At 38.2% G+C, this 16,524-nt stretch overlaps 2 protein-coding genes across 8 annotated transcripts in view; one reads left to right on the top strand and one right to left on the bottom strand.

The window, feature by feature from the left end:
* Positions 1-76: 76 nt before the first annotated feature.
* On the top strand, positions 77-13,635 carry Ccdc90b (coiled-coil domain containing 90B). Its single transcript, NM_001024885.1, has 9 exons — positions 77-478; positions 3,925-4,044; positions 4,796-4,899; positions 6,659-6,760; positions 7,815-7,856; positions 7,937-8,008; positions 8,477-8,530; positions 10,329-10,443; positions 13,228-13,635. Exons 1-9 carry the CDS (start codon positions 379-381, stop codon positions 13,287-13,289), a joined length of 771 nt encoding a protein of 256 aa, NP_001020056.1. The 5' UTR covers positions 77-378; the 3' UTR covers positions 13,290-13,635.
* Positions 13,636-15,400: 1,765 nt separating this feature from the next.
* Ankrd42 (ankyrin repeat domain 42) overlaps positions 15,401-16,524 on the bottom strand; it is a 43,028-nt gene continuing 41,904 nt past the window's right edge. For all 7 annotated transcript variants that reach the window (XM_039105925.2, XM_063284974.1, XM_017588946.3 and 4 more), the window contains one exon: positions 15,401-15,780. In XM_039105925.2, the coding sequence (XP_038961853.1) occupies positions 15,694-15,780 (87 nt within the window). In that variant the 3' untranslated portion in view covers positions 15,401-15,693. The remainder of the gene's footprint in view (positions 15,781-16,524) is intronic.

Genomic DNA, 16,524 nt, shown 5'->3' on the forward strand with positions numbered 1-16,524 from the left:
ATCCTCAGCAGCGAGGACTGCGAGTCCCATGGTGCTATGCGACTACACAGGACTCGGTTTAGAAAGCTTGCTGTGGGACAAACTCGCCACCAGCAAATGGGCGCCAGAGGTTCTCCAAGATCCCGGTTTCTTAGGGCGGTAAAGGCGGGAAGAGATGGGGAAGGGGCGATGGACTAGAGGGATAAGCTCTGAGTCATGAGAAGTGTGGCTCTGTGAAGAGGCCTAGCTTTGTTAAAGAAAAACCCCACAAGTGTTTTAGTGACAGATCGGAAACTACATTTCCCAGCATCCTTATGGTGAGAGAACTTCATTGTCCGAAAGCCTCTGCGAGAATCAACAACATTCCGCTTCCCTTTGCTGACCCGGAGCTCCGAGAATATGAGGAACCGCTGGATTTGGCGGTTCCTGCGTCCCGAGTGCAGTGGAATCCGCTGGATTTCAAGTCCCCACGGGCGTCTGTCACCCGCCCTGCGGAGAGGTGAGGCGAAGACTCGCTCAGGGAGAATGTTCGGGCGGGTGTGCCTGCTCAGGCGTCCGCGAGAGTGACACACCCCCTACAGGGCCCCGCCCACCCGCGCAAAGCCACCCGCGAGGCTCCGGGGAGGGCGGGTCGCTGGCTGAACCGATGGGGTCTGTTGGAGGGCTGCCTTCCTTTTAGACCCAGCGGACTTGCCCTTCCGCTAGGCTTCTGAATTGGTGGGGGCACGGAGCGGGGTTCAGTGTCATAACGTTAATGAACTCTTAGGTAGTTTGCGAGTATCCTGGTTTACAAATTACATAGTGGGGTTTTGTTTTGTTTTTAAATGCCCTGGAACCTATACATTTCCAAACACTTGGGCCCTTTGTTAGTCTGTGTATCCAGGAGACTATCTTACTTTACTCTGAGAACTATTTCCTAGAGTTTTTTTATACTTTTGTTTTTCATTTTTTTCCACCGTAAAAGGCATCCCAACCTCCACATTTTATTATTTCTGGATCTATTATGAATTTGAGCTATTCAGACACATTTCTCCTCCCTCCACACTTGTGTGGTTTTGTTGTTTGCCACTGTTTTGTTTATAGCCTGTTATTTAATTCTATTTATTCCACTAACTTGAAGTCAAGGCTGCCCTTGTCTGCTGTTTAACTGCTAGAATTAGTCACATCTTTGATTACGTATTTAGATAGTATAAATACACAGTCTGATGGACTTTTCAAAAAAGGATAGGGATGTGGGTCCACTAGTAAAAGCATGTGCTGCACAAGAATAACAACACACAGTAGAATCCCCAGTACCCTCATAAAAGGCCCTTGCTGTGGCTCTCAGCCATTCCAGGTTCAATGAGAGCTGCCCTTTTAGAGAAATAGGAGCATGACAGCAGGATACAAAGGCCTCACACACAAAGGGGTAGCATTATTTTGAATATGAGGAAATAATTCAAATCTCAATTTATCTGTGTACTTTTATCAAAATTATAGCACCCCAGGAAAATGTTAATATTTTAATATAATTGTCAGGTTATTCCCCTTGAATCTGATTACTCTTGAGAGGAAATCTTGTCCCCTCTCCCTTAAAATTAGTGCATGGTTTGTGTTCCTGCTCACTCTAGACAAATAATGTCAATAGTCTAGCAAATTTGAAAGTTGATCCTTATCCCATGGAAATACCTTATTTGGTCCAACACTCTTTATATAGTGAAATGCAGAGGAAGCTGTGATTTGTCTAAATTTTCTCATTGATGGTGCTGCAGTCTTAATTTGTTATTATTAACCACACTTAGCAGAATATCAGAAACACTACAGATGTTTCTTTTTAAGTACAGATTGCCAGCCTTATGACTAAGAAGTACTGAATTAGTCCTCAGGTGGAGAGGGGAGTGTTTTCATTAGTTCATTTAATTTGCCATAGATCTCCTATAGCACATATACAGCATGTCAGTAGACTCTAATGTTAGGGTATATTCTTTGGAGTTGTTTGAGATGAGTTTCACTGTGTAACCAACCTTAGCTGTCCTAGAGCTCTAGATCAGGTTGGCCTTGAACTCGCAGAAATACACTGGACTGCCTTCTGAGTGTTGGAATTAAACCTGTCCTTTAAGTAATTAGATATATAAGTAGCTTGGGATAAAGTAAAACAACACAGGCTATAGATAAGATGTGAGCTTTGTAGTCAAAAGAACCTAAATTTGAATCCTATTACCTATCACTGTGTCTGTAACCTAAGCAAATTCCTTTGCCTTTTCTAAGCCTGGTATGGTTTGATCTAGTCTGAACTGGTTTCAGTATGTAACTCGGGCTAGCATTGAATTATGATCCTCCTGCCTCAGTCTCTTGAGTGCTAGAATCACCATATTCAGCATTAGGTACCAAATGCAGCTTTAATGCATGATCTTTTAATTTAAAAATGAGAATACTACTACCTTGTTTTGGAAGCATTTATCTGGTAGAACACCTTATACTTGACTACCACACTGACAGTTACTATCTTTTTTTAAAAAAAAAATCATTTATTATATATAAGTGCACTATAGCTGTCTTCAGACACACCAGAAGAGGGCATCAGATTCTATTACAGATGGTTGTGAGCCACCATGTGGTTGCTGGGAATTGAAGTCAGGACCTCTGGAAAAGCAGTCAGTGCTCTAACCACTGAGCCATCTCTCCAGCCTAACAGTTATTATCTTAATGTATCACAATAGTTAAGAATTTTTATACGTGCAGAATTCATCCTTGGAGGAAATATTTCATAGTAAGATTCATCAGACTATACTGTGTTTGAGTTGAGTTTTGGGAATTTAATGGATTAGGACAGGAAGATGTCAGAAATGCCTGGTAGCTCTTAGATCTCCTATACTGATCAGTAAATGCTCCAGAACTTTAAATCAAATTCATTGATTATGACTCACCTGTGTGTCAAAATGCTGTTGCATGACAAAACACATCCATCAGCTCACCTAGTTATAAAGCCCAGTACAGACCAAAGTACAGATTATGACATAATCCAACTTGATGAACCCTGAGATGTACTGGAGTTCCTTACTTTACTGGATAAGCAGAAATGACTGAAAGCATTACCAAGGCCCACCCCCATGGGTGACAGCTCATAATGCTGGGAACCTGGAGCATACCATACAGCCTGCAGGCAGTTCAGTAGTATCCTTTCCAAGTGCCTCAGTTGGTCTGAACCGTTTAGGCAGTTTGTCTGCTTTCTGCTTCTTTGGGACAGCTGTTCTGGTCTGAGTCATCTTTCAGCTCAGCTTGTCTGAGTCTCCTTAGCGTGTGGCTCCTCCCAGAATCTCTGCAGCATCTTTCATTCTGAGAAGGACTCTCATCTTGTATTGCTTATTCTATCAGGAAGTTGTATACAATCCAGCCTAAGGAGCTTCCCTGAAGGGGTGACATGTTCCCATGTTGAAGGGAACTGTAACACAAGTGCCCTTGTGAGTCCTAAAGATACAGTATGAAAAATACAGCCAAGGTAGCATAGGGCTTCTAGACTGGTTCAATTACCCATTAACCATTATAGCTGAGAACCAGGAAATAAATGATATGGGTACAGATGGGAACAGAAGGTCAGAACATACACATACAAAGATTTTTTAAGGAACTTCTGCACACTGAACAAAGTAGGGCAGACTCTGTTTCCCTGTAGTTAGAATAGAAGCAGTGGCATCTAAAGCAGTTAATACATACATTAGGATTTAGACCAACTCTTAGTATTTGAATGCTAAAAGAAAAAAATGAATATCTGTTAATGTTTGCCATGTACAGGATAGCATCAAATGTGAAAGGGGTTGAGAAGAGTCAGTTAATTTGAGTGACGTTACAGGACACCTATTTGGGAAGCTAGAATTGTATTTAAATGCATGAGGAGAGCTCTTTAGAAGCAAGCCAAAGTGTGATACCACTGTAAATTACTACAAGATAATCTTTTTCTATTTTCAGGTTTCTTGACCACTACAACTAAGTCGGATTATGATAGAAGGCCAGTGGAAATAACTCCTTTAGAACAAAGAAAATTAACTTTTGATACCCATGCATTGGTGCAGGACTTGGAAACTCATGGTGAGAAACATGAATACTTAGAAGAAAATTAGCAGCACTCATATAATAAATGCCCAAGTCAGCGGCACTGTTACCAACAATTAAGAGGGATTATTGAAAGAGAATGCTGACCATACACTGGAATGTTTTATAGTCACTTAAAGTCATTGTTAGGAAGGATATATAGAGAATGAAAAAAAGCATAGCATAAAATTACATGCCCAGAATGATAGCATTTTTTGGCTAATACTAAATTCTGAATGGAAATATAAATGTGGAAGAATAAAAAATTAATATTTCCAGATATGGTAATATATTACAAGGGAACACCTGTTTGGCAGTGCAGAGTGGTATTCAGAAATACTGAATCTGCTTACTAAAATTCTAGATAAATGTCTTAGGAATCAATAAAAGAAAGTTTAGTAATTTTATAGAAAAGTAGGCAAAGGCCATAAAAAAGTAGTGCACAGAAAAATAATAAAAATGTATGCATCTACCTAACTTCACTATCAACCAAGTACTATTGTAGAATAAATGAAAATAATGAAATACCATTTTATTGCCAATGATATGCTCACTACCAAAAAAGACTAGAAATATTCAATTTTGTTGTATATCTAATTAGGGATTACAGAGTGCTTTTAAAATAAGATAGTACTGTCCATCTTTTCATTGTAACTGTTTTAAGTATTATAGTTGAGCTACTGAAAGTTTGTTGGCTGTCTCTTCTGCTGGTGAGGTATGTTTTAAATGCAGATTTGCTTGTCTGCAGGATTTGACAAAGGGCAAGCACAGACGATTGTGTCGGTCCTAAGTACGTTATCAAATGTCAGCCTGGATACTGTCTACAAGGAGATGGTGACGAAAGCCCAACAGGTAATACGTCCATTTTTTATCACTCCTCATAGTTTCATTACATAATCTTTTCCAAGGAAGGAGGAAAGGATGAATTAGAAAGGCCTTTCTCAGAATCTGCCTAGAAGAATTGGAGTGCCCATAACAAGAGTGCTTGATAGCTAGAGTGGAATTCAGTCATCTTCCCTTGTGAGAGATGAATGTAGAATTTCAATCATGGGGTAGACTGCAGTGAAAACTCTTCCCCTGGAAAATTCTCCAACGCAAAAGAGCTAGCCTTTCAACATGTTTTGAATGGCCGTGCCATGGTTATTTTTTACAGACTTTGTAAGCTAGAAAGAACTAACATGGGTGAAGTATTTAAATCTGATGGGATATAAAATTCTTCAAAAAGAATTAAACATTATTTATTGGGGGTGAGGGTACATGCCATGGCACAAGTGTGGAGGTCAGAGGACAGCTTTCGAGAGTTGGTTCTCTCCTGCCACCATGTGAGTCCGGGGGTTGAACTCAAGTTGTGATGCTAAGGCAGCACACATGCTTACCCACTAAGTCATTTTGCTGACCTGTGCATGGCTTGAGTGATTTTTAAGGCTTCATATTTCAATGATAACAGACAAAAATCAACCAGACATTTCAACTGTTTAAAAATCTGTTTTCTTCTTATACTTAATTTTATTTTTTTCAAATTTAGTCTTTTTCCTTCAGATGGTTATTTCATAACCATAAATATTAAGGTTTCTTATATAAAATTAGAATCTTCTTTATGCAGTTTAGTTATTTTAAGGGTTAGAGAAAAATCAAAAGCTCTTAAAGATTTTTACTGTATTTCTTAATTTGTTAGACATTAAAATACCTTAACTTTCTTTTCAATTTTGCATTATTTTTAGCATATCTTATTTCCGGATCATCACAAACTAGTAAATTAAAGAAATGGAAAAAATGGCCAAGCATTTAATTAATTCTCCCAAAGCTCTGTTATGTCTTATAGTGGTCTAGTCAAAGGAGCTATTGACATTTTCAATAAAATAACTTACTATTACATGTTAAGCATGCTTTTTATGCAAGCATGGATTTAAAACTATGATTTGAGGACCATTCCTGCTGCCAGAAACACTTAGTCCTGCATACTAAAAATAGCACTCAGTGTAAAAATGTTACTATGAAAAACTTTTGGCTTTTAAAACTACTGGTTTGTGCGGCTGGAGAGATGGCTCAGCAGTTAAGAACACTGACTGTTCTTCCAGAGGTCCTGAGTTCAATTCCCAGCAACCACATGGTGGCTCACAACCATATGTAATGGGATCTGATTCCCTTTTCGGATATGTCTGAAGGCAGTGACAGTGTGCTCATATAAATAAAAATTAATTAAAAAAAAAAGTGTTTTGTTAAAAAAAAAAATACTGGTTTGCGATGTTAAAAACACCCTGTTCATTTAGGAACCTAATCCCACCTCTAGGATAAAAGAATAATGAAGGTAAAGTTAGTTTTTAGAAGGAAGCAGCCATGTTTGAAAGTGTTGTCTAATGAGTGGCAGACAAAGTGAGGAATCAGAGAAAGATCTGACAGAATAGCATGTGCCCAACTCTCACCAAAAGAGAGAAAGAAGAAGCTATTTAAGAGAGAAGAGTGCAAAGAGAAAGGGAGAGGGTGCAGTTTTTCTGGGACGGAGTAAAACCAGATTGCAACATGTTAGCGTTTTGACATTCTTTTAAACAATTCAAAAGTAAAAGGATGCCACTATTTCATGTCACTCAGTTATTTTTATTTTATTTCCTAGGAAATAACCATCCAGCAGCTAATGGCTCATTTGGATTCCATCAGAAAAGACATGGTCATCCTAGAGAAAAGTGAATTTGCAAATCTGAGAGCAGAGAATGAGGTAACAGAATTTTTAGCTTACTAGTAGTGATAAAAAAGTAACTGATCTCACAAGTATGCTAGTAAATAACTTAGTAACACCAAATAATATGATGTATTACAAAGCTTTTAAATTAAAAAGTCACTGTTTAAAGGTGGGCATGGTGATATACACCTTTAATTCCAGCACTTAGGAGACAGAGACTGGTTGATTCTCTGTGTGTCTAAGGCCAGCCTGATCTACATAGCACATTCCAGACCAACTAAGGCTAAAGTGAGATCCTGTCTCAAAAAACAAACACAAGTCACTGTTTAAAGGTTAAATTAGATTACCTAATCTTCATCTCCAAACCAGTTTCTTACATACTGAGTACATACTGTAAGGTGTTTATATAAAAATCATAGAAAGAGGGAAGGATCTGAGCTGTAAAGTTCTGTTTATGTGTGTGGCTGTATGTATATGGGTGCAGGTGCCAAAAGAGGGCATCAGATCCTGTGGTGTAGGAGTGACAGGTAGTAGTAAGCAACCTAACTTGGCTGCTAGGAACCTGAACTCAAGCCCCCTAGAAGAGCAGGAAGCACTCCTAACCACTGAGCCATCTCTGTGAACCCCCAAGATGTACTTTTGTAGTTAAATCCAGATCAACTTAGTTTAAGATTTATTTGGGGGAATAGAGGCTTAGGAGGGGAAAGGAGGAGGGCTGTAGAGAGAGACATGCCTATAGAGGTCAGAAGAGGGTGTCAAATCCCCTGACACTGGGGTCATAGGCGGCTGGTCCAACTCAGGGCCTTTAGAGCAGCAGCAAGCAGTCTTAACCACTGAGCCACGTCTCAACCAGCTCTAGCTTAAATATTTTTCAATTTAAAAAAGTAAATCATTTTAAAAGTAAAATTTAACACCAAAACTAAATGTTTTGTACCTAAAATATATTTAATGAACACACTGGTCTGTTCTTTTTTAAAATCATAATTCTTTATTAAAAAAGCCAGATACCCAAATTTTACTAAGTTTTGAAACTTAAAGTAATCACAGGCACTTTTGGATTGATCCTAACTGTCACCTCTTTTACACCTAGAAAATGAAAATTGAACTAGATCAAGTTAAGCAGCAGCTGATTGTAAGTGAAATTTATTCCACTAGTTTCAAAACAAATACCCATTACAAGATCATTTTTTAAAATACTAATTTTCTTTAAAGAATGAAACCAGTCGAATCAGAGCAGACAATAGGCTGGACATCAACCTGGAGCGGAGCAGAGTGACAGATATGGTAACATGCTTCTTAAAATTTGTTTTTTCACTTCTTGTGTGCGTGCCCAGTAGTGTGTTTTTTTTTTAAAGATTATCTTTAATTATGTATAGATGTAAGTATGATTATATATCCACCTAGGAGGCCAGAGGTGTTAATCCCCTGGGGCTGGTGTTACATACAGTTGTGAGCAGTCCAGTGTGAGTGCAGGAAATCAGAAAAAGCAGTAAGTCCTCTAACTGCTGAGCTATTTTTCCAGCCCCTCCGATACGTTTTTAAATAAGCGTTCTTGTTGTATTTATTCCTTCTGAAGTCATTTGTAGCCCCTCTCACGTTGCTGTTGTTATAACACATGTGGACATGAGAGGCAACTTTGCAGGTTCTCTCACCTGCCGTGGGCTCCAGAGACCCAGCTCAGGCTTTGGGCGTGTGCGGCAGCTGTCATCTTGCTGCTCATTCTCTCTCTTAATCTGACGTCATATCGTTTAGTTCACAGATCAAGAAAAACAACTTATGGAAGCAACCAATGAATTTACCAAAAAGGTAAGTTACTATGTAGAAGTTTCTCTTTCATATCTCATGTGCTTTTCTAAGTTTTAGTTGTAAGTTTGGGTTACCTAGCCCTAAAGAATCTGATTCTTCACCTCCGTCACAGTTTGCCAGCACTGTGGGGAAAGCCACCCTGAGGAAATGCTGGTTCTTGAGCTGCTACAGTGGAGTAGGAATTAAAGGCTTTCTAGGGCTAGAGAGATGACTCCGCACACCACACTTAACAGGAGTCTGGACTTTGGGTCCTAGCACTCACATCAGGCAGCTCACAACCTCTGTTCCAAGGGTCACATGCCTGATGCCTCCAACACATATCCACACACAGACACACGATGTAAAATAAAATTAAAAACATTTTTAAAAGGATGAAGGATTGGACTGGGCCACAGTCCCAGCACTTGGGAGGCAGAGGTAGATGAGTTTGAGCCCAGTCTGGTCTCTTCATAGTAAGGTCCCAGCCAAAGCTACATAGTGAAACTGTCTACATAGTGAAAAACACACACCTCAAAAAAAGTATTAACTTTCGCATGACATGCTTTTAAAAAATTAAGCTATTTTTTACATTGACGTAACTGTTATAAAAATAAAATACACTATTGTTTAAGTAAATAGATTTAAATTTGAAAAATCCTTAATTTTTTAAACTCAGAGTAAATATTTAATGTTTATTATGTACCAGATACCATTATACATTTACACATGTCTGTTAACGTTTTCAGGTCAGCTCTGTGCTTATTGTTATTTCTACTTTAGCAGTTTGGAAAATAAGATACAAAAAGGTTAAAATCACACAAGCAGGAGGTGGTAGAGCTGGGATAAGAACATAGATTGTAGGGGCTGGAGATGGCTCAGTGGTTAAGAACACTGGCTTCTCTTTCAGAGAAAGATTCAACTTTCAGAGAAAGAGCAACCACATGATGCTCACAGCTATCTATAACTCCAGTTCCAGGGGATCCGTCACCCCTATGCACACATCCACACACGCAGGCAGAACACCAATGCACATGTAAGAATAAATACATTTAAAGGATTCTAATCCAAGCGTGCTATGGAATCCCAGCACTCAGGACTGCAGTGAGTTTGAAGCCAAACCTGGCAAGTATGCAATGTATCCTTTCTCAAAGAACCCAGACTGGAAACCCAGTACTGAGAAGTCCTGTTTATATGCTTAATAACCCTATAAGAAGTCATTAGTAAGTAAACCCCAGCTTTCTGATTTAGCCTCATCCTTTTCTTAAAAGTTCTCTTGCTCAGGATTTAGTAAGGAAGAATCACCTGTGCTCTTTGAAGAACCCATTTTCTTTGACTCCTTGGCCAGAGAAAGTAGATAAACAAGGAAATGAGCAAATTCACATCAACCCATTTCTGAGCTTTGTCCCCTGTGCATGCAAAGTTACCCCCCAGCTTGGTACCAATTTGGTTGGTATTTATGGCAGAATATATTTAAAAGTTGTCTTTTTTATGTTTGAAAGGTTAATAATATTCCAAAGACTTTACATACAAAAGTGTTAGTTCTGGGACTAAAACGTTTGCTTCTTAGGTTATCATATATAGTTAGGTTTTGAATACCCTAAGAGATTTTTAGTAGACTGTGTCCAATATTGAATGATTCAAGAAAATTATTTCCCAATATGAAATTGGAGGAATGTTTTGTCACTTGGCAGTACTCATTACTACTAAGACTTTTTTAAATGCACCATTAGCACACAGTTTTAGGTTTTAATATAAATGTTTTTGTCCATAATATATAGGGATAAAACCTTAATTCTTTGCTTTTTCTGATTTGCTACAGGATATGCAAACTAAAAGTATTATTTCAGAGACCAGTAATAAAATTGACACTGAAATCGCTTCCTTAAAAACACTGATGGAGTCGAGCAAACTTGAGACAATTCGTTATCTTGCAGGTAAGGCTGTCTGTCGGAGTGAATGTTTGGATCTATTGGTTCCTACTCTCAGAATAACCATGCCAGGACAGAGATAAAAAGGAGCTAGAAATTCTCCTTCGTTGCTTGGTACCCTGTTTTCCTTGAAGAAGGTACCAGTTTCAAGATTGGAGTAGCAAGCAGCTGTGCAGTTTTACTGATAGAAAAAGGAGTCTGGTTATCAAGAAGATAAATAAACCCAAGAACAATATGGTAAAATTAATTGTGTAAATTCCACAATGAAAAATGTCATTTTATTGGAAAGGTTTGAAAGGATTAGAAAGATCACAAAAGTAGATATGGGCTGTTAAAAAACATAGCAAAAGGAGAGCAGTGGAGGGTAAGGAAACTTCTTACCTTGGACCAAGTGAGCACATAGACACTGTCCCGTACTTAGATTGGCTCACACTGAGCTCCACAACTTCAGTCTGACCTAAGATTTTTATGGCTCATGTGACAGGAAGAATGTATTTATTAAATATTACTTGTCTAAAGCAGTATGTTTTAATTTAAATTCAAGAGCAATGAAAATCCCCTCACCCTCTTAATTTAGTATTAGTTTATATGTTGTCTTCTGTATACAGGTAAGATACAGTTATAAAAAAGATTTTTCCGTTTTAGTTAACTCCTTGTGTTAAATGTAACTAAGTGTTAGAGGTGTACTTAAACATTAAGTGTTTAACATCTTTTTATTACTAACCATAGTATTTTGAGGTATCAACATGCGAACTTCCCCAGCAGTGTTGCTTTCATTTCTTCATCCTTAAGAGCAGTACTACTGAACATATATGTGCATGTTCACTAAATACACACATTCTATACCCATGTTGCTGTACACATTTAAAATTTGGAGTAACACCAGGCATGGTGGCACATGCCTTTAATCCCAGCACTTGGGAGGCAGAAACAAAACAAAAACCTGGGGGTCAAAAGATATACCTATTTTAAATGTGTGTATCAACAAATGACTATATAAATAAAATTCCTCATCATAGTGGTTTTCTGGCCACCCACTATTTGTGATGTGGCACGTTAGAAGATGAATGTGTCTCAGTCCTCAACTGATGTATATCCCCTTATTTTTTAATTTAAGGGCTCTATTTTTATTTCTAACATTAGGTTCATGTTTAAAATTCAGATTTAAAAAAAAAATCTAAAGTTAGGCTTTGAAAACCCCTACATTGACAAAGTCTGTAGAACCAAAGGTCTTGAGTTCAACTGTAATGCTAAAGGAAATTCTAAAACAGGCATTTGGAATGTTCATTCTCTTCCACAATCAGTCTCAAAGCAACAAAGAAATAGTTTCAGATTCTATCTGGTATTTCCCTATATTCTCCTGAGTATTTACCTAAAGAATACCACAGTTAAAAACAAACAAAATACTGCTGGGTACTTTTAATCCCAGCACTCAGGAAGCAGAGACAGGCAGATCTCTGAGTTCAAGGCCAGCTTGGTCTACAGAGTGAATTCCCAGTCAGGGCTACACAGAGGGATCCTGTGGTAGGGGTAGGGATAACACCACAAAATACTTTTTTACCCTCCAAATTGAAGATGGTGGCATTTTCCAGAAAACTTTCTTTTAGCAGTTCATAGATATACAAGGCAAATCTAATAGACTTAGTGGTAATAGCAAAAGAAATACACAAGTTAGCAATTGTTTTAAAAAAGATTTTGCTGGGTCTAGAGAGAAGGCTTAATGGCTGAGAGCACTGGTTGTTGTTCTAAAGGACCAAGGTTTGATTCTCAGCACCCATATGGAGACTCACAACCATCTGTGACTCCAGGATCCTGTCCCCTCTTCTGGCTTCCACAGGTACCTGACATACACATGGTGAACTGACATAAATGTAGGTATAACACCCATACACATAAAAATAGACTTTCTTAAGTCATCCTTTTGTTTTGCTGAGCATTTGGAACCAGTAATATTGAAGCATCTTCTCCTTCCTCCTTTAAGTATATTTTAGTACTGTTGTTGCCAGTGAGCAGTTTAGGAAGCCACAGTTACACATTTTTAAATAAGTAGGAAGATAAAGCATATATGGATCTATTTGTTCTAGAATACCTGAGATGTTGTTATAAGACAGTAAGATTCCCTTTCTTAAAGATTTACAAACAGCAGACATGGTAGGGTTTGGCTGTCAATTTGCCCAAACCTTCTAGGCTTAGTCTCCCAAGTGTCTGGAAGTATGGGTACATGTCAAAACCTCAACTGTGGAAACACCTCATACGGTCAGTCTGTAGACAAGGCTGTGGGGAATTGTCTTAATGACTGAGAGAAGAACTCAGTCTGATGTGGGTGGCACTACCTCTAGATAGGCTGAAAACAGGCTGAGTGAGACAGTCAGCAACACTGGTTTTGCTTCAGTTCCTTCTCTGGTTCCTGCCTTAAGTTCCTGCCCTGTCTTCCTGCAGTGATTGGGTGTGACTGAGAGTTGTTGAACCCTTTCCTCCCCAAGCTGTTTTGCTCATGGTGTTTATCACAACAACAGAACTCCTAAGACCTTGTGTTAGTAACTTTGAAGCACTGCTTACATTTTCTGACATGACATTTATATTTTTTTAATTATTTTTGTTTTGATCTCTAAAATATAGAAAGCTATTGATGTAACTATTGCCTTTACAAATGCCTTTTATTCTTAGTTTAATTTTCTTGGGAAAAAGAACATGAGATAAAAGTTTGATTTTCTGTTTCTGTTCATTTTTTTTTTTATTGTCTGAAATAATTAAGCTATGGCTTGTAACATAGTTTGTTTCTTTTCACAGCCTCGGTGTTCACTTGCTTGGCGATAGCACTGGGGTTTTATAGGTTCTGGAAGGAGAACTGACCCTCCTGTTGCTGCTGCTGGTCACTCCATAGAATGTACTTACTACAAACTCTTCAAAGAACTTGTAGACTAAATGGAGTGTTTTGGTATTTTATTTTTATGTTGTACATCTTTATGTTGAAAAGCTCTAACTCAAAGCCTGGCTTGAGATAGAAGTGCACTTGGTCCTTATCCTCTGACAACTATAGCAATAAAAAGTTTTGCATTTGACCTTTGTAAGTGAAATAGGATTTGTTATCAGATTACATTCTTGTAAACAGTTCTGTAGTCTATACACTTGCTGGATTTTATTTTCTTGGTTATTATTGCAATTAGATTTTTATATAAAATAAAATACTATAACAAAGTTGGTTGATTTTTCAAAGTGACTTCCTATGTAAGTGGAGTTTTTTTTGTAGTGAATAATAAGTTTAAAATAATGTGAATCCCATTTAAATGTGTTATACTTAAAATGAAATGTATAGTTTTTCTGATTACATGTATCTTTTTAATTTTTCATATGTGTAGAATTTGAGGGGTAGATTTTGTGGTGGTTTGTTTGTTTGCTACCAAGGACTGAACCTAAAACTTAGTGTATGTTGGCTGATTAGGTGTCTGCCAACCACCCTCTGTTCCCCAGAAATTATCCTCACCTCCTGAATTATGTCACATTACCCATCTATATGAAACAGACTTTCCCAATGACTCATTTAAATTCAAACATCTCTTGGGTTGTGTGTGTATGTCTGTGTGTGTGTACCATAATACATAGTACCATCTCATAGTTGGGGATTGAAACCTCCTAACCAGAACTAAAAAAAGGTTATTCACATTTGTTTTGCTTGCCTCCTTTTGTTGTTATCTAGTCTTCACATTTCCCTCTTCCTTTTTTCCTCTTTGTTTGTGTATGTGTATGAGTTACATATGTATTCATATGGTGGCCAAACATCACCTTTGGGTGTCTTCCTCATTCATTCTGTATCTTACTTTTTGAAACAGAGTCTCTCCTCTCCCCCCTCCTCCAACCCACCTGTTTCTGTCCCCTTTTCTTCCCCTTCCCCTTTTCACTCCCCAGACTTGAGGCTTACCCTTTCAGCTAACTTGACAAACCTCAGGAATCTATCTGTTCTGCCCCCAGCACTGGATTACAGACACAGGCTGTCTGCCCATGTTTACAGGAGCGCTAGAGAGGCAAATACAGTGTTCTTTATACACTGAGCCATCTCTCCAGATCTCTTACATCTGAGTTCTCTATCCAGATTGACAAACCAAGAATCACCTTGACCCTCCCAAGTGCTAGACATAAAATGAGCATGTACTCATGCCATATTTGATGTGATGCTGGATATTAAACTAGGCAAGCACTTTTCCAACTCATCCCCAGCTATCCGTGCCATACTTCTGACTAGCCTGATCTGATCTCAGCAGATTCTTGGGGCCAACAAATCCTGCTCATACTAGCTAGGTTTAAATAGCCACCACATACTTTGCTGGCTCACCATAGGAAGAAAGAAATAGGATGAAAATGTTTGAGAACTAAATCAGAACCATAGCTGCTTTTGGGTCAACAAGGGACAGAGTCTCAATTCATTGGGGCTATGGGGAAAGGAGAAAACAACCCATGTGCTTTGGTCCTGCTGAGTCTGCCTCTTAACTACTTCTATAAAACTCACAGCACAGGGCAGAGGTGGAATTCGGAACCAGATGACTTAAGGGGTTTCCTTAGTAAAGGTGTAGCATGGACTCTTTTTTAAAAGAGAGTAGATTTTCACTCATGTAAAGCATTTGAATGAGACATTTGGTAATGGTTGTAAAGCCGTTCTGTTTTAATACTTACCTTTACCCCCTCAAGTCTAGATGCTCTGTTTAAAAAAAAAAAAGTTGGAAGTCATTTGACTAAATAAAATGTTTTGTCACAGTGGGGTGTGTGTGTGTGTGTGTGTGTGTGTGTGTGTGTGTGTGTACACGCACGAGTGTCTTAAGACAGTCACTGTGGAGCACAGATGCCCATTAATACTTTTCCGCTCTCTTAAGTGCTAGATTTAGATGTTGTACTGTAATACTTAGCAAAGGTCAAAACTCTTTAAGATCATGCATATTAGTAGTAGTATATCTAGACAGTAAAATACAACTTTATTGTGAAGCCATAGTATCATTTTAATAATTTTATTATCTAGAATTGGATTTCCTTTGACTATTAGATTATACCATCTCATAGTTCACAGTTTATATGAATACTTGCAAAATTATTTCTCATAGATGTTGGCTTGCATATATATGCATATAAAAAATATCCTAAGTCCATGGAATTTTTAAGTCTGTTTGATGTATAACATTTTCACCTTCAGAACTGAAGGATTTCTATCTATTCACATACCTCTAAAGTGAAGGAAAATCAAGGCTTTATTTAACCTTACTGCACTGATTAGAACCTTCTCACAAACATGCCCCCAGGAGAGTTTTTTTTTTTCATTCGCCTCTTCTCTTTGCTATATTCACAGGAGTCATCTTCCTATAAAGAAAAAGAGTCAAATAAAAGTGCCATACTAACATTCTTCTATGTGTCCAGAAGATATGTTCCTGGGTCTAAAGTACATGTAAAGTAAAGTTCATGTGCTGAATCAGTAAGACTGGGAGAGCCTTGAAAGTCAGTCAGTGCTTGCTACTTAATAGAAACCCCAAAGGGAACGACTTGTCATTTCTGCTTCTATCTTGACTAACATTCCCTGGCATAACTGCAATGTAGGATGTGCTAATACAACTTCATTTGGAACCTTTAAGAACCCTATAGGGCTAGGATCTGTATTTCTTGACTTCTCCATTCACGAGTTTTTGTTTGTACAGTATTCATTACCAACTTATATTTCCTTTTCCACTTTGCCCATTCTCCACCATTGCTGAATCCATTTACACACTTGTCTGTCTAGGCTTCTCAATCTGTAATATAAATAGTTGATGCAAAACAAAAAGCCTTGACATCAAGCCTAATACATAATTAAATAACAATAACTATTATTGATAATGACCAAAATCTCAATGTATGTTAAACGTTCTCATGAAACTTAGAATGTCAGTATTTTGGGTAAAGTATTTAACAAGCTAAAAGTGGGGGCGCACCTTCAAAGCAGTACGACGAGCTTAGCAGAAAGAATATTTGGTCAGGAATGGTGGGACAGCAGTAACATGCCTGCTAAGGGCTTTTATGGGGCAAGTCTGATAGGGGACCTTGAGCTAGAAGAACAAGTATGATGCTGGG

The sequence above is a fragment of the Rattus norvegicus genome, chromosome 1 (genome assembly GCF_036323735.1).
Source record: "Rattus norvegicus strain BN/NHsdMcwi chromosome 1, GRCr8, whole genome shotgun sequence".
NCBI classification, from domain to species: domain Eukaryota; kingdom Metazoa; phylum Chordata; class Mammalia; order Rodentia; family Muridae; genus Rattus; species Rattus norvegicus.